At 55.8% G+C, this 20227-nt stretch overlaps 1 protein-coding gene across 1 annotated transcript in view; it reads right to left on the bottom strand.

Annotated features, from left to right (window-relative positions):
- Positions 1 to 20227, bottom strand: part of LOC121085988 (delphilin-like) — a 46747-nt gene that overhangs the window by 20381 nt on the left and 6139 nt on the right. Inside the window, 5 exon segments of the mRNA XM_040589054.1 lie at positions 2978 to 3161; positions 5005 to 5099; positions 6394 to 6463; positions 7217 to 7302; positions 9109 to 9363. Coding sequence (XP_040444988.1) covers positions 2978 to 3161; positions 5005 to 5099; positions 6394 to 6463; positions 7217 to 7302; positions 9109 to 9363 — 690 coding nt within the window.

The following is a 20227-nucleotide window of genomic DNA, read 5'->3' as shown; positions in this document are numbered from 1 at the left end:
GCCCAGGTGGCCAACAGCACCCTGGCTCGTGTCCCAAACCGTGTGGCCAGCAGGCCCAGGGCAGTGCCCGTCCCCCTGTGCTGGGCACTGGTGCGGCCGCAGCGGGGACCCTGGGTTCGGTGCTGGGCCCCCCGCTCCCAGACAGACACCGCGGGGCTGGAGCGCCCCAGGGACGGGCACGGGGCTGGGGAAGGGGCTGGGACACCAGCCCTGTGAGGAGCGGCGGGGGGAGCTGGGGTGTTCAGCCTGGAGAAAGGGGGCTCAGGGGGCCTGGTCGCTCCCTACAGCTGCCTGAGCGGGGGCTGTAGCAAGGGGGGGGTCGGTCTCTTCTCCCAGATCACAGGTGACAGGACAAGAGGAAACAGCCTCAAGTTGTGCCAGGGGAGGTTGAGATGGGATATTGGGAAAAATTTTTCCCCATAAGGGTTGTGCAGCCCTGGAACAGGCTGCCCAGGGGGGTGCTGAAGTCACCATCCCTGGGGGTATTTAAAAGATGTATAGATGTGGCGCTTAGGGACATGGTTAGTGGTCGTCTTGGCAGCGCTGAGTTAATGGTTGGACTCTATCTTAAAAGTCTTTTCCAACCTAAATGATTCTATGAGTAAGAGGGGTGGAGGCGCACCAGAAAGCACAGAGAGAAACCCTGGAAAGAGCTGCATATTAGCCAGCAGCAGGTAAGCAGGCTCAGGCAGAAATGCATCGGTGAGGGGAGCTGGGCTGGCAGCCTCCCCGGGCTGAAGGCTCAGGCTCACTTCGGCTCTGTGGTGTGCAGAGATGGTGAAAGGACTTTAGAGGGTAGCAGGGCTGAGCATCCAGTTCAGTGAGGAGGATAAAGCAGCCTGGGGTAGGAGGGCTGTCCTGGGTCAGAGAGCTAAAGTCAGGCTGCTTTCCTACTGAGAGACGGAGACAGAGATGATGGGTTAAAGCTCACTGCAATTACTGCATCCTTAATGTAAAAGTAATGGTAAGAACTTATAAAGAGCTGGAAGGAGATTGCATATGTAGGAACAAGTCTGTTGTCTTGATGTTAACGGAATGGACCACTGCTGCCTTCCACAAAGCAGGGGCCAGACATGCAGGGGAGAGCCAAAGGGTAAAGAGGCTCAGATGCTGCAAGGGCTTTATTAATGAAGTGTCTCGGGCAGGTCCTCAGCAGCCAACAGGGATGTGAAGCAGCAGGACACCCAGAGCCTGCCAGAAGTCACCTGCTAAGTTTCTCCCTAGCACTGGGCTAACTTGCCTTGTCTTGGAGCTGGACACAGCTCTTGGCTGCCAGAAGCCTGTTTCCCATTGGGAACAGCTGAGGTATTGCAGGGAGCCACTGCGGCAGGAGGCTGCTCTGCTCCTCCCCGCTGGTGGCCAGGGCCAGCTGGCTTGTCCTGTGCTAAATGGCTGGAGGTCCAAAGGCCAGAACAGGGGTGCCCTGACCCAGTCCCCTGCATTTGCTGCTGGTTTCTGCATGCTGTGGTGGTCAGCAACATAATGTCTGGGGATTTCCCACCTTGCCAGAGCAGTTAAGAGGCCACAGCTGCTCATCTGGGACAGGCATACAATTAGGTCATGATGAATTATTGTTAAATAGAGCAGTGGCCTCTGTGTCAAGCCATCTGGGGCAGTGACAGGCAAAATGAGGTGGCTGGAGGAGAGGGTGAGCTGCACCCTGCAGCCAGCAGCTCTGGGGTGGGCAGCCCCCAGTAAAACCCTGCTGTAAGACCAAGCAACATGTGCCACCCTGCACTGGGAGGGGAACCTGGGGACTTGATTCATGGTACTGGGGTTCCCATCCTTGTACCCCTGAGCAAGAGTAAATACCCCACTAGGGCTGAGTCTGCTTTTCCCAGCTGCAGACCCCTGGGACTGGATCTGCTCCCACAGCTGCTGCGCCTGGGGCTGGAATGTCCAGCTGGGGAATCCCATAGAAGCAGCACCGTCTCCAGAGAGCACAAAACAATGATTTCTGCTTTACTGGGGCAGAGTTAGCAATCGCTGGGACCCAAGGGGGTTCACTCAGCTGGTGCCAGGGGGCTTATGCAGCTGGGGCTCCCCCAGCAGCTGCAGGTCTGGAGGCAGCCAGGCTCCCTGTGGGCAGGAGGATGCTGCAGGGTGGTGCAGCTCACAGCCCAAGCCATGGTGCGCAGAAGCAGTGCTATGGCTTTGTACTAGTAGTTTCTCTTCTCTCATCAGTAACCTAAATACTGAGGGCTTTACTGCATTTCCTTGTCAGACTCAGGATTCGGCAGGCTGCTGCACCATTGCCCGCCCCTGGCAGGTGCACTCGCAGCCCATGTGGGACTTGGGCTCCCGAGGAGCAGCCAGGCAGCCCGGCTGGCTTAGCAGCTGCAGGAAGAGGCAGCAAGCATCTCCCAGCGCCGGGAGGGATAGCTTCTTCACCGAGGTGCTGAATGGTTACAGATCAAGGGCAGAAAGCAAGGTCACACTGAAAGTCTTGGGTCTGCCTGGGGATCGGTTTCAATCCTTGCAGCAGGGCAGGGAGGATGTGCTTCACGGCAGGACCAGGGCTCTGCCAGCCACAGCCATTCCCACGTTGCTGCCAAGGGAGTGCTGCAGCCAAGATGCCGGGAAGAGCGAGAAGACAAGGATGAAACGTGGTGAGATTTACCAAACAAGGTGGAACAGGATCTGCGGTTGTCAGGGACAGCCAGATAGCAAGAGAGCCTGCCCTGTGAGGGACCAAGGTCACCTTATGAGGAATTAAGAGGTTGACCGAATTAACCTCAAAAGCTAAAGGGTCTGCTCTGTCCTCAGGCAGGACACCTGGAGAGAGATGGGCTTGTGCCCTGCAAACATGCACAGAGAAATACACAGCTGGGGAAATCAGAGAACATGATGACAGCAGAGCTCAGTGCTGGCAGCCTCACAGCCGAGGTCTGCCTTCTGCCCAGAGACCAACTCTGACACAGGCATCACTACCAGGCCAGGTACCAGCATTAGAGGAATGGAGCTGCTAACGAGTTACCGATGTTGGAAGAAGCCTTCCAGCGCTTTGCAGATGGTATAGCGCTCAGGTGGAGTCAGCAGGTGCTCCAGCTGCTGGGTGAAGGTCCTTCCTTGAATCTTGATGCTAGAGGGGAGTATCTCTGCAACCCACTGCAGGGAGGTGAGGGCGGAGGAGGTGCTCGGGGAGTCAGCAGAGTCAGAGTCTGCAAGGTGCAGGTAGAAAGAAAAAAGAAAATTCAACAGACAAAGGGTCTTAACCATGGATTAAAAGGCTTGTCCTGAAACCAGGGGTCAGTCCCGTGGACAGCCAGGGCAGCTGCAGCTGAATACAACAGGGAGTTTGTTCAGTGGGCTGGGGACAGTCCCGTGTCCTGGGCAGGAGTGAGAGGAGAAGCAGGACAGGGACGTGGCCCTGCTGCAGGGCTGCTGCGTGCTGCCCCGCCGGGCAGCCTCTGAAGCTAGCCGTGGGCCGAGCTGTGCTGCTGGAACACTGCATCTACCAGCCCTCAGCCTCCTGCCTGCCTCCGCTTCCCTGTGACCGCAGTGGTCCGACCCCGCAGGGCTCCCCTTGGCCTCCCTGGGGTCCTCCTGAGCAGTGGGGTTTGGGCTGGTATGTGTCCCTCCAGCCCCAGTCTGCAATTCAAACCACTTACACACCCCCGCACTCCACCTCCTGGCTTTCCAGCTTAAACATCTCAGATAAGGGAGACCTCAGAGCACGGGAGTCTCAGCTCCATAGAAATACAAATCCTGATGTGCTGATACAGATGTCGCAGAAAAAACCCAGATTTCAGTCACTGGAAGGCAGCATGGTGACAAGGTGAAATGGCTCATCTGAAGCTGTGACTGCCCTTGCCTTCCTCCCACACTCTCAACCAGCTGCTCTGGAGCTCGTGGCTGTTCCAGTAGGTCCATGGACCTGCTGGAGGTCACCAGGGGTGTTCTGACTGGGATGCTCTCTGTGATCTATCTCTTTGACCATGCTGCTTCCGCACTTTCTGTGAACACATGCAGATGGTATTTCTTCTCTGGTTATCTAAAGCCTCTGCTCAAGTTTCAAAGCACTTTCTGATAATCATTGGCTTCAAAAGCAGTATTAGTCAAGGGTTACCTGCGAGTGAACCAAGGCATGGAAGGTCACTTGCTCTGCCACACTCATCTGCACTGCTCCCTGTGCCACTTCTGCTGTGAGCGCAGGGCAACGTGCCCGGCTGGGAGAAGGGATTGGACTGAGGCTGCTCTTATCCATGTAGGAATATGGCCAAAGTAGCTGGAGCAAAAAAATCCATCTTTTCTTGGTTTCTTTTGAGGGGCAGTGAAGCAGTCCGAGTGCCACTGGCTCTGTACTGTGAAGTAGTGAGGTGCTCGGTTCTGTTTCTAGCACACACACAAATGAGCTGGTATCGCAGGGCTCCTGAGTGGAGCTCAGGAGAGTCCATTGCTGCTTGAGAAGGACGAGCCAGCCCCTGATTCCTGGGCCTATGCACTGTGGAGCAGCACCACAACAACACACCGAGCCTCCTGCCCTCGCACAGCTTCAGAAACAGCAGCGGCCGTGCTCTGCCCTGGGCTGTGGTCCTGCCCCTCTGCTGAAATCATGCTGATAACCACCCGCGCTGGCCCAGATACCCTCATCTCCCGCTGACTCACTCACCAGCAGCAAGCTAAATTATTCATAACAGCAGCAGTTATTCTGAACAGCACAGTCCACACACAACCGTGGGATTTGCACAGCGACCATGGATGCACAGGGTTGGATTACTTCGGTCAAGTACATAGCACAGACTGCATGTAAAGGACATTGGCAAAGGCCGTCAAGGATGATCATACAGTAGGATGAACCTTTCTGGAGAGCAGCCAAGCCTGAGATCAAGCCTGATTCCCAGAAAGCAGGCAGCCATGTGCCCCAGCAAACGGAGCAGCCCTCCAGGCAGTGCATTAAACCTCTGACCCTAGGTTGGCATTTGGCAATTCCCTCCTGCACGGGGAATGTGAGAACCGGCGTGGGGTTTCTGCAGCTCCAGACCCTCCTCCCCACACTCTTACCGTTGGAGATGTTGACGATCCCCTCTTCCACCACCAAGGTGGGCATCGCCCCACTGCCCTGCAGCATCGACACCACCTTGTCATGGGAGCAGTTCCTGCGGGGCACAAGAGAGCTGGGTCAGAGCTGCTGCTGCGGGCAGCGGCTCGTGGGAGAGCAGCACTGAAAGGGAGCTTGCAGCTGCCTTCATTTTCTTGCAAAAAGCCTCATCTTGCCACTCAGAGCCAGGTGGAGTCGGGCCTTGCTGCAGTGCCCCTGGCCTCTCAGCCTTTGCCTGGTTTTATCTGTGCTGCACAGAAAAGAGCCTCCCGGAGGGAAAGCCTGAATCACACCCCGTGACTGGGCTCTCCGCTGTACCTGCAGCGAGGAACAACCACCCAGCATGCCTGCAAGCACCCTGCGGAGCTGTTACAGCAAATGAATCCACCATTACTTTAAGCTACACTCAGACCCAGAAGATGATCTTTTCATTTAAATGATACAGTGCTGCAGGTCTCTCCTTGCTTGTCCTAATTCTGCATGAAAAGAAAATGCAAGGTGGATGTAAAATGCATTTTTGTAGGCAAAAAAATAATCTTGGAATGTCCTTGGAGAAGGGTACAGGCTGGCCTGGGACAATGCCTGCCAAAACATGGGCTCAGAGGACAATCTTCATCTCAGTCTCCTCTGTTTTCTGGCAATGCTGCATCAGCCAACAGTTTGCTGGATCAGCTGAAATGTGAGAACCTGAGCACTGACAGAAGCAGCATCAGATGTTTAACCTTTAAATATTCATCATTCTCTCTTATCGTGTAGCCTCTTCTAACCCTTTGCTCTTGCTTTTTGTGCAGAAAGACCAACTTGAGGAAACACAGGCTGCTGCCACTGCGCTGGCAAGGGGCACACTCAGCTCCGGTTTGGTTGCTTTTGTTGTGCACACATTATCTAGAAGAATTAACTTCTGGGTGGAAATGCAATTGCCTCTGTGGTTTTATGTTTATGATCCCATTCTGGGAGTGATTCGTGGGTTGGCTGGTGTTCTGCTCGTTTCATGAGCAGAGCTCCAGGTGTTTTACATGCTACTTAACTCACAGTGGCTTGAATCAGGGTCTGCAGGTGGGCTGCAGTCAGGACACCAGTTATATGTGCATTATATGTGGTTATTTGTACAGAGAAGTCAAAGGAAGAGCAGGGATGGAGCTGAAATACTACTCTTAGAGCCAGTTTTTGTAAAAGAATATTAAAGGAGATGTCCATACGGGGCAAAACCCCTCATGCACCTCAGTAGACAGCTCTCAAGGATGACCAGCTCTCCTTTCTGTTGCACAAGAGCAAGCAAGTAAACACACATGTGCTTGGCCACCTACCACCCCCGGGGCCCTCCTGGCACAGGCTTCTAAAGAGCCTCTTACCTCATGTCCAGACCATTGAGGAACAGGATCCTGTCTCCAGCTTTGAGAGCAGCCTTCTCAGCTGGGCTCCCTAAAGGCACAGGGAACAAGAGGGGTTTTAACTGGTGGACCCCTGCTTGCAGGGCCCCACTTGCAGAGCAGAGTCCCAGGTCTCTGGCCACTCTGTGCCCAACCATGCCCAGGGACACCCCCAGGGCAGGACATCTGTTGCAGTTTGAGCCCAAATCAGTTTGATCCTCACATGGGGCACCAATTGTCACAGCACAAGCAAGCTAGCAAGCTGCAACAAGGCTTTACAGTTGGTCAGATTCTATTGCCCACACTGTTTCTCCATTCTCCAGGGGCCAAACCACACTGCTCCTTCTCTCGCCTTCCTTCAGGAGCCTCCTACATCCAGGACCCCTCACCCATGCTCCTCAGGGCTATTTAACCACTTAGCTGGAATGAGCTACAGCTGCACATCATCCATGTTAATCAACCCACTGCCTTCGCTCCTCTACAGGCATCCACTGCAGTGGATTATCTGGGTGGTCTGGGGCCATTCACCAGGCACAGTGATGCCAGCACCCAGCTTGCATTGGAAATACAGGTGTGATTTTGGGCTATTCACTGAACACATTTTCCACCTTGCAAAACAGGGAGCACATAAAGCCAAATTAAATTGTACTGAAGACACTAGTTATTCAACTTGGGAAACTCCATCACTGAGCCTTGTAAAAGTCCCTTTTGCTATTTTCTAGTGAACAGTAGGTACTTAAAATTTTGAGTTTAGACCATCAATAAATAAGTGTCTTTGAATCTTGTTGGCTGGAGGTTTTCTTACCTGGCAAAACAGATTCAATCCACACTGGGGCATGGCCACGCAGTGTGAAGCCAAAGCTTCTGTTACCTTTATAAACTCGCACAGTTCTGCAGATGAAAAAAAAAAAAAGTGAAATCACAGCCCAATATTTGGTTCTTGTTTCCTTTCCCAGACCCTCCAAAGCCCCGTTATCTCGGGTGTCTCCCGGGTGCCCTTGATGCTTCCTGTGTCCCTGCAACATCCCCTTTGATACCAAAGCGTCTTTCAAACAGGAGCCCCCAAAAAGTGCCCTGCCCACAGGGAGAGGGGGTGGAGGGAAGGTGTGTGCAGGTTTGGTGGCCCTGGGTGGCCACAGTGCAGCTGCCTGTCCTGCCCGCGCTGCCAGCCTCTCCTGCCTGCAGCCTGCCCATGCCAGGGGGCAGAGGGAGCCCACTGAGCTGAGCCAGCACAGGGTGGTGGGGTGGGCAGTGATCCAGGGGTGCTAGAAATGGCCCAGACAAAACCTCGGGGAGGGCTGGGGGCATGTGGGTGCTATCGTCAGTGTACTTCCATCACAGCCCTGAAGCAGATGCAGTCCCTGCTGGGACCAGAGCCACCCATGCTGGAGCTCTGGAGTGGCTCCTTTAGCCCCAGATACAGCTTCTTGCGAACTAAAGCTTAACATCCACTGACACCCAGGCTTCAGCACGGGGGGTCTGGGGGGCTCTGCAAGCAGCGCTGCTTTAGGGGCAGAGCCCCTGAGCATGGGCTCTTACTCTGCATTAAATACTGAATTCCTAAATCCACCGTCCTGTCCTTCAAATCCAACGCGTTTTTAAAGTGGAAAGTGCAATATAGCTTATATATTACATAGAATTACAGCAAGAATGTGTTTTAGGGGGCAAAGGTCTCATAGGCTGATGAGAAAGAAAGTAAATTCTGTTAAGAAATTTTGGAAGGAGCATTAGGAAATCTCCCTGCTGGGAGGCTGATTGGAGCTGGGAGTTGTTTCCCACAGGGAGCTGGGGGAAGGCAACACTACTAAGATCATTTATAACCAGAAAGCCTGTTGCAGGGACCGATCCTACACTGGTAGGAAGGAAGACTGTACTGGAACTGGATTTTGGACAAGTCCCATCTAAAATTATGCCGAAGAGAAGGTGGGCTGCAGCCAAACACCCTGGGGATACCAGCTGGAGGCAGGGTAATAGCTGGGGCATGCCTGTGGCAGCACTGTCCCTCCTGGGAGGATTCCCCAGCTGTGCTGACAGACCCAATCCTGCTCTCTTGTTCATGGGATGGGGCTGGGAATGGAGCAGGAGCCACTGCCAGCACGGCAGGGCTCCTCAGCCTCCAGGGCTGCTGAGGTCTGGCCATATGGGCAGTGGGAAATGGGTTAATCCCCTGTGCACCATGGATTGTCTATCCTTCCTCCCAGAGCTTCACACCCAGACACGCATGCCAGGGCAGGGCAAGATGATACAGCCTGCCCAGGTACCCTGCATCCCACTGGCACAGCCAGGTACCCTGCATCCCACTGGCACAGCTGAGTACTCTGCATCCCACTGGCACAGCCAGACACCCTGCATCCTGCCAGCACAGCCAAGCACCCTGCATCCCCCCCAGCACAGGAGCTGACATCCACTTGCAGCCTGCAAGTGCCAGCTCAGCTCCTCACACGGTTCATCCCAGCCAACCCTGCAACAGCGAGGGGCAGAATGGGTGGCTGAGAGCTGGGACAAGGGGTGCAAATGTGCCCAGCCTTTGAGAGGGAGAGGTCTTTGTTCATCCTCATGGCAGGAGGATTTTATCTAGTCTGCCCTCCCCTTTCCCTAGCATCCCTTTGCCATGCAAATCATGCAAATCATGCATCCCATCCATGCAAAATCAGACATTGCTGCTGTGAACTCGAGGGCATCCAGGACAGGTGTTACCTGCGGGCAGCCCCTGAGGCCACATTGCTGGTGATGAACGAAGCGGTCTTCCGCAGGCTCTTGCTGACCTCCTCGTGGCTGCGGGGCACGGAGCTGGCGCGGGTGGAGACAAGGAGCCGCTCCTGGTGGTCCTCGCTCCGGCTGCGCCGTAGCCGATTGCTGTGATGCTCACTCTTGGAGCGGCAGAGCTTGCTGATCAGGCTCTGCGACACCACCTCATCAAACCGCTGCCGGTGCTTCTTGGGGATGAAAATCCTGGGAAAATGAGACAAGGGAGGAGAGTGAGGAGCAGGGCCAAGGAAGCTGTGGCCCAGAGCTCCAGATCCAGCCATACCTGGGAAAGGAAAGATCAGAGCAGCCCTAGCTCCTTGTGCACTCTTGGCCTCAGTCCTCCCAGAGCTGCAAATGCCAGGGCTGGGGACACCAGGGACACTGGCTACATCTCTTGCCCCATCCCAGCTCCATCAGGATGAGGATGTAGACCTCTCCACAGTGCTTGCAGAGATGGATGGATTCAAACAGCTCAGTTCCTCCATGCGCAACCTGTCCCACACCCCTTCAGCTGCTGGTCCCGGTACTATTATAAGGTTCAGCTTGAGTCCCAAGTTAATTGGCTCTCAATGTGCAAGTGCCCCCCGTTATGCTGGTGCTGAATGGCCTCCTCCAGGCCCGCTTCTTCCTTTGGGACACCCAAAATGTTGCTCCCCACCTCCTGCCCCAACCCCTCTGCTAGGAGCCCTGGACTCTGCTCTCCTGGGCTCCAGCCTTAGCTATTGCCACCCTCCAGCTCCTGCCATGGCCAGGCAGAAGCCTTGAACCCCCTGGAAGACGCTGGTCCTGGGGGGGGTGAGGACAGACACAGTGACAGTGCAGACGAGGGGACATCACTAGGAACTTGCTCTGTTTCAGGTCACCTCCCCTCTGCCTGCTCTGCCAGCACCCAAGTGGCCTTTGTGCCCTAAACAAGGATGCCTGGGACCCTCAGGGGATGCACAGAGAGCACAAGGTGGGATCCTGGGAGGAAGCGTCTGCACTGCTCCCACCTTGGCCAGAAGTTCACCCCAGTAACACCGGGAGATACTTCTTCTTTTCCTTTTCCTCCTGCCATCACAACAGTGAGACACCGACACCCTGCTCACCTACTCCTACCCTCCCTTCTGCACATTTAGGGGCTTCTAGAGGAGCCGGTATCTCCGTGTGTTTCTATAGCAACTCCTCCCTGCACCCCTACCGGGCTGCCAGTTGCAGCTGCATTTGCTCATTAGACAATACTGTCTTGTGAGGTTCATTAGTGCTCTTCACCTCATGGCGCATGAGAACGCGCTCCCTACATTAACACAAACTCTCACACCTGTAGCGGAGGAGGGATGCGAGCATCACTTCCAAACTGCCTGGGGACCACATCTCCTGGGGCAGCAGTAACTGGGCCAAACTGGTAGCTGGTGTCAGAGGACCCAGAGCAACCTGCTCCAAGGGGCTGCACTGCCAGCACGACATGGCTGTGATAACAGCCGGCTGCTAACCGAGTGTGGCTGGAGAGGTTGGGGCTGGCAGGGGGCTCCCATGGGTCTCCCCCTTCTCATGGGCAACTTCACCAAAGGAACCCAAAAGCCTGTGTGAAACCAGAGGGGAAGGAAGGGGAGACTTCAAATCCCAAATTGACTGGAACCGGGACATCTCTATTTCCCCCCAACAAAAGGCAGAACTCAAAATATGAGCTGATGCTCACGCTGAGTAGGAGCAGACAGATCGCAAGCCATCCTGAGGTTGGCATATGCTCATGCAAAGCATTTGGTGACAATTTAAAATAAGTAACACATTGATACAATTCACAGTCAATTTGTGAACAAGCAGCAACTAGAAAAGAGTGAAATCATGCTAATAAATAGTTCACCCAGCTGTAAGCAGGCTCCTGCGGGAACGCGGGCTGCCGCAGCCCTGTGAGCAGGGAGGATGCAGTGAAGCAGCAGCAGCAAGTCCTGGCAGGACCCCACGCCTCTGCCCCGGGCTGGGCTCCCACCGGGGAGAAGTCCGGATTCCTGGCAGGCAAAACAAGCATGCTCCCATTTAAGCTGGCCAAATTAAACTGGCCCTGCTCGTTCCAGCAGAGCTGTCCCACTTTGCACTGACTGCTACTTCACCTGCAGGCTGACAAACATCAGGGCTGAGGAGCAAAGTATGGCTAGCTCAATAACCAGGCACAAGGACATGCTTAAGGGTTTCACCATGAATTGACTGAGTTCTAGAAGTAAAACAGTGTCTTAGCAAGGAGAGGAGCTAAGTGACCGTTAAAAATAATCCTATTAAAGCATGCAAAATAGTTTCCTTCTCCAAAGCCCTTTGAGAGAATTTGCAGCATGGCCCTGGAGAGCCCAGGATGGCTCTGTGCCACAGTGCTGCTGGGGGATGGATCCCCCGAGCTCCCCAATGCCCTGCAGTTCAGTGGGTGCTGCCTCCGAACCCATGGGGGGTGTCACTGGGCAGCGTTGGTGCCTCAGCCCATCCTCAGCTGGCAGTGGCACTGGCACCAGTATGGGGCACACGGTGCCTAGTGTTTAGTGGGAAACCACAGCTATTTCTGCAGCGCCCTGCCATCCCACGGGACAACATCAGCGTAGCACTCAGGAGCAGCACCCAGCTGGGGTTTCCCTCTCCCTGCAAATCCCACTGGGGCACAGAGAACATGGATGTGCCCACCCTGTTTGCAGACATCAGGCTGGGAGCAGGGGCAGACTCCCCTGGTCCAGCAGTCCCACAGGCTGCAAGTGCCCATGGGAGGTCTTGGGAGCTGTGCAGCACTGACCTTGTGCCTTCAGCTTCCTCCTCCTCCTCCTCGGATGCTCCAGGCCAACCTGCTGGAGCTGAGACAGAAAAGGCATCCCCAGCCCTAGGCACTGCAGCCCTGCACTCACTCCCCAGCCCCAGTGCACCAAGCCCTGGTGCACTAACACTCCTCTGCAGCGGTGTCAGCACACTCTCCTTGTGAGGATTCACTCTGCTCTACCACACAAATGCGAATTTAGTGTGTTTTCCAGGCCAAGAGAGGCCCCAGAGGCTGCAAGGTTCTTCGCCTTCCCTCCCTCCCCGAAGCAGCCTGGCTGGGATGGTGGCACACTGCCGCGGGGTGGGAACCCACCCGAACCCACCCAGCAGGAGCCCATCTGCCAGTGCGCCCATCCCCAGCCGCTCGGCTCCCTGCGCTGAGGCTCACTTCAGCAGAACATGTTTAGTGCATCTCGGTTTTTGTCACACTCACTATTTGTAAAACTCCCAGAAGGGTCACTTGCAGCTCACCTCTGGACAGACAGTCCCATTTCTGCAGCCTGTGCTCACTGACAGCTGCCTCCCCTGCCAGCCCAGCACTCTGGAAAACCTCCTTTCATGAGTGCACGTCCTGCGATGGGTACTGAGCTCACCCCGACGGTCCTACCCTGGGATGCTGAGACTCCCCAGTGCAGGAGGTGTCCCCTTGACCAGGGCAGTGGTGGCGGCTCCAGCCCTGGCAGAGGGAGGTGAAAGCAGCCCCAAGTTTGCTCAGAGCTCATGCTCAGCCAGGGCTGGGAGCGAGGGGTCCCCAGTCCTCGCTCCATTGCACCCCCTGCACCACACAGCACCCCCAAAACCCCCATCCTCACTGCCCATCCCCTTGCTGGACTATAGTCATGGAGACAAAGCAGTCCCAGATGGGCTCTTCCCGCCTCTTCCCAGCCCCCCCCCCCCCCCCCAATTTTTCATCTAAGCTTTGCTCGACTCCCCCCAACAGCTCGTGCCGCTGCCACAGTGGGCACAGGTTGGTGGCAAGGCTGCACCGGTGCCGGGAGGCAGGGGCCCTGCAGCTCAGAGAGGCAGGAGAGACATCGCAGGGATGTCTCTGGGGCACGAGGCTTTTGCAGCACATCCAACACCATGCACGCCACGCGGAGGAGCGAGCAGAGAGACGTACCGAAAATGCCGAGAGAAACTCCGGTCCTTTCCCATTTGTCAGAGCGTGGTGGGAACAAAAGGGAGATGCTTCAGATCCTCATGCAGCTGAGTCTCAGCCTCGGCTCATGCCCACGACGTGGCCAGATCCAACAACCAAACCGCGCGCCAGCCGGTGCCGCCCTGCCACTTGGCACCCCCGCCGTGTGCGGGGACCGTGGCCAGATGGGCCGGCTCACCAGCACGCTGTACCTGGGCTGAGTCCCTGCCTGCCTTGTCCCTCGCCTCCCTGCCACGCTCGCAGTCCCGGGCGGAGGATTACCATCTACCGAGTGTCTCCTTTTTGATCAATTGGGCTGTAGCGCCTGCTCTGCCCTCCCTGCTCCGGCTCTGCCCTGGCTCGCAGCAACGAAGCCTCTCGCCTTCCCTAAAAACTGCAGTCGCTGTGATTTCCAGCTGGAACGATCTCGTAACAGAAAGGAGGGCACGGCTCCGCGCCGAACTCCGGGGGGATGCCTCCCTGGTGCTAATTAGTTGACTTCTAAAGTGCTTCTGTTTAAATTACATGCTGCTGTAATGGGTGAGAAACCTTAAAGGCAAACGGCGTCAGCAGCGGGTGCGTGGCTGCTGGGCATGCAGGTGGAGCTGCCTGGGCCAGACCAGGACCAGGACCAGGACCAAAGTCACGGGCCCAAATCTCCACCTGAGCTGCAGAGCATCATCTACCCCCAGGGTAACAGAGCAGCGCTTTGCACTGGGCATAGAAGATAAAAAATCATCTTTAATTTAAATAATGCCATCTTTAAACACAGCACTCGCGTTTGATGAAGAAGATGTGAAGCTTTCCAGAGCTGCCAACATCAGACGCAATCTCCAGGTAGCAAAGGAAGGAAAAACGAAAAGCGTATGGTTGAGCCCCAAAACAGCTAGCAAAGACCTGACCTTGAGTCTGTCGGTTGTGTAGAAAAACACGTCCCAGGGTGGATTAAAACACGGAGCTACACTTGGATTATGCCTGAACTGTGCTGTGCAAACAGCTACCAATCTGGAAATGCGCTTCTGCCCGACAGTGTGCTGCAATGCTAAAATTCACACACATTCAGGACAGAAAACTCTTGTACAGTTTTACCCACATAACAGGACTTCTGCTTATGAACCTGTACAGATTTTTCTCAAGCCTATGTGCATACACGGGTAGGGGTGTCAGCAGCCTTGTGCTGGCCTCCAGCCCCAGCAGCGCCAACAGCCACAGCAGAATGTGGCACCTCCAAACCCTCATGCACGGAGTGGGACTCACTCCAGCCCATCAGTGAGCCCACACCTGTGATTTTCACAGGGGCTATTATCCCATTATCCCTAGTAAAGAGAGGCTCTGTAATCCCTCATCTGACTGCAGATGTTTTGCAGATGTTTTGCAGATGTGATCATTGTTATCATGCAATAGGAATGAAGGTGTTTTTCTACCCAAGAGTTCGGACATGGGTGGGTGCAGTGGCCATGCACCAGGGCCGGGAGCCCCTCACAGCCCTTCCCCGACCACCCCACTTGTCCCTGGGGACAGCCTAAAATCCCCAGCCCTGCACGACAGCTTTTGGGAGGGTCACCCTCTTGTGACACATCCCTGCACTGGCCCCAGTAAGGATTGATGCATTACCTGCCAGTAAGAGCCTCCCCAGAGTAGTGCCGCAGCCCGTGCCTGCCTGGGTTCACCTTCCCCATCACAGCCAGGGCCCTGGGATGATGGGAAGGTGACCCCATCACAGCCCTGGGATGCTCTCATCTCTCCCCCAAACCCAGCGTCCCTGTGTCCAAACCACACTGGACACCAAAAGCCAGTGGCTTTGTCCTTCCTCTGGAAGAGATGGGCAGCTCCACAGCTGCCAGGGACATAGAGACCTTCAAAGAAACCCCCAGAAAGGCTTTTACTGCAGCTTCCATCCTGCCTGGCATCGCCTGGCGGGTATTGGGGATGGGGGCCAGGCCAGTGGGTGCAAACAGCTGCTCGATGCAGCCCCAGCCTCATGGAGGGGCCCTCAGACCTCCTGCGGCACATGTGGGGACCCTGCCAGCCACTGTGCCAGGGAGACACGGGGCCATCAGAAGCTCCTGTACACCCCATGCCCCATGCCAGCACGCAATTCCAGCCCTGGGGCATGAGGACTTGTGTCATCCCTCACTTTTTGGACCACAGAGAGCAGTAACCTCAGCCGAGGCGCTGCCCCAGCCTGCCTTCTGCTGGGAACACCAGCACTAAGGCAGTTTTCCTTGTTTTGTTTAACATGTAAAACACAAGCTGCAACTCAGTGGTGGGGTACAAGGGGGCCAGGCTGATATAATCTGCATTACAGCCATAGTTTGATTTGTCAAAATAAATTAATCTCCTAACAGAAGATTTTGCACCAAGGCATTTTGGTCATGACCTATTTGAACTCATCCAGTAAAAACAGAACTCTGCTCCCAATTGTTTTCACTGGTGGCACGTTTTTTTCCTGCTGCCCTAATTCCCTTTTTTTTGGGGGCAGTTGAACATATGCTGGGCTATCAGATTAGGGATTTTTTAAAACAAAAGCAAACAAGAGCTGCTTTTCCTCCATTATCGTCCTGCCATTCGTGGGGTTTCACAGCGGGTCTGCCTGGACCACGGCAGGAGGACTGTCCGTGTGCTGCAGCAGGCAGCAGCTGGAGGGATGCGGGTTCGGCGGGGCCACCCATGCTGGGAGCTGCATTGGCACCCAAGAGGGCCGGAAAGCTGCCCCCAGTCTTGAAGGAGCAGATACCTGACAGGGGGGATGACAAGCAGGGAACTAGTAGAATCCCTAACATATAAATCCTGATGGCTAAAATGAAAATTCTTATCCAGACAGTCACAGATGGCTGGAGTATTTTAATACAGGAACATGCCAAGCTATTTCATTGCAATGAAAAACAAGCTGACACAAATAGATTGTGTTTGGAGCATTATTAAAATGAACTCGGTGGAATTTCTCCTGTAATATGGGAACCCCCAATGGGCAGCGATTTTATCTTTGTCGGGGATCAAAAGTGACTGCAAGCAGAGCAGCGCTCGCCTTGGCCCAACCGCTGTGGGCCAGCAGCTCCAGCTGCAAGCTTTGGTTTTCCCCCATGAGCGGAGGCTGTTGGGGAAGCAAACAGACGGTAACCAAAGCAGTGAAGGAACAAACTACCCCTAACTATTCTCCCTGCAGCAGAGTGAAGCACAACACGACTGAAAGGAGAACCACGACAACATACAGCAGTCTAAACAGCCCGCGAGTTATCATCCAACAAATTCATGCGGCCAGGGTGGGAGGCTGGATGTGCTCTGTAGCACACACGCATCCTGCTATTCAAATCCAGGTTAATGGGACGATGGCCATGTAAGCATCAATACCGGTGTTTTATGCACCAGCTTTTGTAACACTGCAGGTCAGTGGGGAGGAGGGGATGTGTGTTTCCATCGCTCCCCAATTCTACTGCAAACAGATATTTCAAACCTAAATGCCACTGCCGGGAGCTGGTACAACACTGGCACTGCTGGTGCTGCCGCCAGCACTGGGGAAATGGTCGGTGCAAAGGGAGATGGCAAGCAGTACGCAGCGGTGTACAAATGCTAAACCCCTATGCAATGCAGGTGAGGATCCCCCCGTACCACTTGGATCAGAGGGCGACTTTGGCCCCCACAGTCCGCGGAAAAACCAGCTGCCATTGCGACAGCGCTGCAGAGCACTTGGGTGCAGAGCCGGCGCCAGTCCTCTGCTGGAATCGCAGCTCTGCCCTGGTTTGAAAGCAGCTCAGAAATAAGAGCAGTGCCAAGAGGCGCACACCCCTGGGACCCCGACCTGCCCAAAATAACCCGCTCCCCTCCCCACGCCGGTGCGAGGCACACGCAGCCCCTGCACACACGCTGGGTACGGCCGCAGCCGCGGGGAGCAGGGGAGAGAAACCCACAGCTCCCCCAGGACTAGACCCAGCCTTTGGCATCTGCAGGCGATGGAGTAACACAAAATAAGACATCTCCCTCTCCCCGGCAGAGCCGCGGTGCCTGCTGAGTCCCTGACAAGAGCAGCTCCGATGCAATACGGATGCTAAGAGTTAATTAACTTTTAGCACATCTTGTTTTTGCAGTGCCAGGGGTTGCTAGATTTGAGAATTAAGCTGGTTTAAACCCATTCCCCTCCCAGCCCCCTCAGCTCCCAGGAAAGGTCCATTCGTTACTCACCCGAGACAGCTCATCTTTCCCCTTCGCTGCCGTATTTCATCATTCTTGAGCAGAACTACAATTGTGCACTTTTACTACACACACCAGCCATATGGGCAGGGGATGGGAGCAGGGAGGAACCGGCGCAGCACGTGCATTATCCCTGATATCCACAACCAAACGGATGAAGAAAATGTCAGCAAATTAAAATCTGCAGGAGCTTAATTCTGGGCAAATGGGATGAAATCCATTTGAGCTAAAAAGAAAGGAAAAAAAAACCCAAACCCACAACACTGGAAAAAGCCCAGCTCGGGGACAGATAAGAGGAGGAGAGGTGTCTGCAGCCCCACGTTGATCTGTGTGCTGAGTCGGGGGGACTTGGGTTACGTCGCACCGCAGCACTTTGCAGGGAGCACATTAAACCCCGAGGGGAGCCCGGGGAGGGAACAGGCAGGGGAGGGAGGACAGCCAGCAGCAGCAACAGCCCGAAAATAAATACAGCTGGTGCAGAGGGAAGATCCAATCAAGCCAGCGAAAGGGTCAGTGGCAGGCGGGGACGTACCAGCCGCCTGGCTCTGCATGGCAGGGACCATGCGGTCATCCATGGTGGGCCACCACCAGCAAGCCCATGCCAGGGCTCGGCCAGCCTGCTGGGGCCCAGGGCTGCCCTGGCAGCCCCCGGCATCCATCCCCGTTCCCTGGCCAATGGGCACCACCATCGCTGAATGGAAGTGGCTCGTCTCAACCCCTCTGAGGGCTCCTCTCTGCGGCTCTCCTCGCAGCTTTGCAGGGCGGGAGGCATGGGTGAGCTGTGTGTGCAGGTGTGTGGGACCCCCCCCACATCTCAGGTGGAAACAGCCCCCAGAGAGCTGGGCACAGCCTCACAGGGACACCCGGGCTGGCTGGTGGGTACCTATGTGGTCCAAAGCCTGTCCTTGCATGGCTCCATCTGCCCACAGAGGTGGTCCCGTGGGACAAGCCCCAGGATGGTCAGCTGGACACCACCTTGCATGGATCACCCACACAGCCCTTCCCCAGTCTGGGGGTGCTGGCTTGGGGCACAGACCCCAGCCCTGTCCTCAGTGAGCGACAGACCCAACCAGCTCAAGCCATGCAGAAACCTCCCACCTGAACTCACAGCACCCCCTACATCCAGAGTACCCGGGAGCTGCTCACCACCTTTCAGTCAGTTACTAAAAGCATTAAAAGCTCTTGCTCAGCCACAAACCCATCGGATTGGAGACCCTGGGATAAGCAGCTCATCTCACACATGGCAGCTCACACAGAGCTGCCCCCGCCTCCCCAGCACCCTCACAGCTGGAAAACCTGGTCTCCAAAGCATCTTATTTTTTTTGTTTTCTTGACTTCATTTCATTAAGATTAGATGGTAAATCTTTTTCCCTAAGCTAAATATTTCATTTCCATTAAACTGAGATTAGCTGCCTGATTTACGGCACCTTTTGCCCCAGCCCTGGCGTTAACCTTTCACACTGGGGCACGGGGCAGCCGTGGGTTTGACCGAGTTATGGGGGTCTGTAACACAGCTCTGCCCCACAGCACCGCGGGGCTGGGCACGGGGCGAGCTCTGTACCGTGCATGGGGGCACAGCCACACCGGGGCTGGCCACGCTCACCTCTACTGCCATCAGGGTCACTGGGAGGGGGACACCCGGGGGGGAACCTGCTCTGCCCCCCCCCAGAGGGGCTTCGGTCCAGAGAAAAAATTTGGACAGTTATTCAGATCCCCTCTGGGGAGGATATAATCCCATATCATTCCCCAGGGAGGAAGACAAAGGAGGTCTCTGAGGTGTTTGAGGCATTTCCATGGATCTTGCTGGAGAAAAGGTTTCTCCTGAATTGTGGGTGGTGAGGAGGTTTTTTTTTTTTGATTGGGACCAGTGTGGGGTGACAGCTCAGGCAAGGCTTGGTGCTGTCTGGCCCCAGCCCCAGCCCTTTGAAGGTCAGGTCCCTCCACGATGTTTGGGGGCGACCAGACGGCCTGGACATGGGCACTCGGACAAGGCAGCTGCTGGGGGGCTGACGGTCCCCTCCGCACCCTGGCTCTGCAGGGCACTGTGCCCACCCCCACTCAGGTACGGGGGAGCCCCGGGTGGCCTGCGTGCAGCCGTGGCAGAGCAGGGAGATGTTGCGTGCCAAGGACCACCGACCCATCTCCCCATCCTCCCCACTGCCAGCTCACGGCAGGCACGGCAGGGACCCCGGCACAGGGACGTTGTTATGGTAACTGTAATATCTTGCAATTCCACTGATTAAAGCAGGAATTGGAAAGCCGGGCCCGGAGCGGGGCCAGATGGAGACCTGATTCCCTAATGGCCATCATCTCAGCCTGGCCGTAATCCCCACCACGTGTCCATGCACCAGCACCAGCACCATCCTGCAGTGCCAGCCCATGCTGCAAGAAGAGCAGCGGACTGGCTGCACGCCCACAGCACCTTGAGCCCACGGTGGCTCAAGAGGTGACAGGGACCCCGAGCCCAAGCGAAGCCTTGCCAGAGAGTCCCAGGATGTGGGACCACAGCCCCGGCATCCCAGGATACTGCAGGCAGTGCTGGCCTAGAGGCAGCCTGTGGTCCTGAGAGACACCCCCAGCCTCCCCGGCTGCCAGAGCTGCTGGCAGCCCTGGCCGACCCCTCACCTGCCAGCAGCTCTTGCCTTGCAGAGCTTGATTTATTTTCTGGCCAGGCTCTTGGAGAATCGCCAGCTTTTCTGCAGTTAATCCCATCTCCCTTTGAAACAATGGCCAGAAACAGGAGCCAGGTCCTGTGCTGCAGGCAGAGGCAGTGGCTCCACAGGACCAGTGACCACCACTCCCTGCAGGGATGGGGACAGCCAGCGGGCAGGTACAGGTGCCCCTAGCCCACCCTGGGCAGGACAGCCATGCAGGCTGGCGGGCACGGGGATGCTGGGCTGAGACCCCACCAAGCCCAGCTCAGCTGCGCCTTGGAAAGCGGGCTGGCATCTTCCCTGCAGGAACCTCCTG

The sequence above is a fragment of the Falco naumanni genome, chromosome 4 (assembly GCF_017639655.2).
Source record: "Falco naumanni isolate bFalNau1 chromosome 4, bFalNau1.pat, whole genome shotgun sequence".
NCBI classification, from domain to species: domain Eukaryota; kingdom Metazoa; phylum Chordata; class Aves; order Falconiformes; family Falconidae; genus Falco; species Falco naumanni.
Note: the sequence above shows the minus strand (reverse complement) of the source record. Positions and strands in the feature narration are given on the sequence as shown.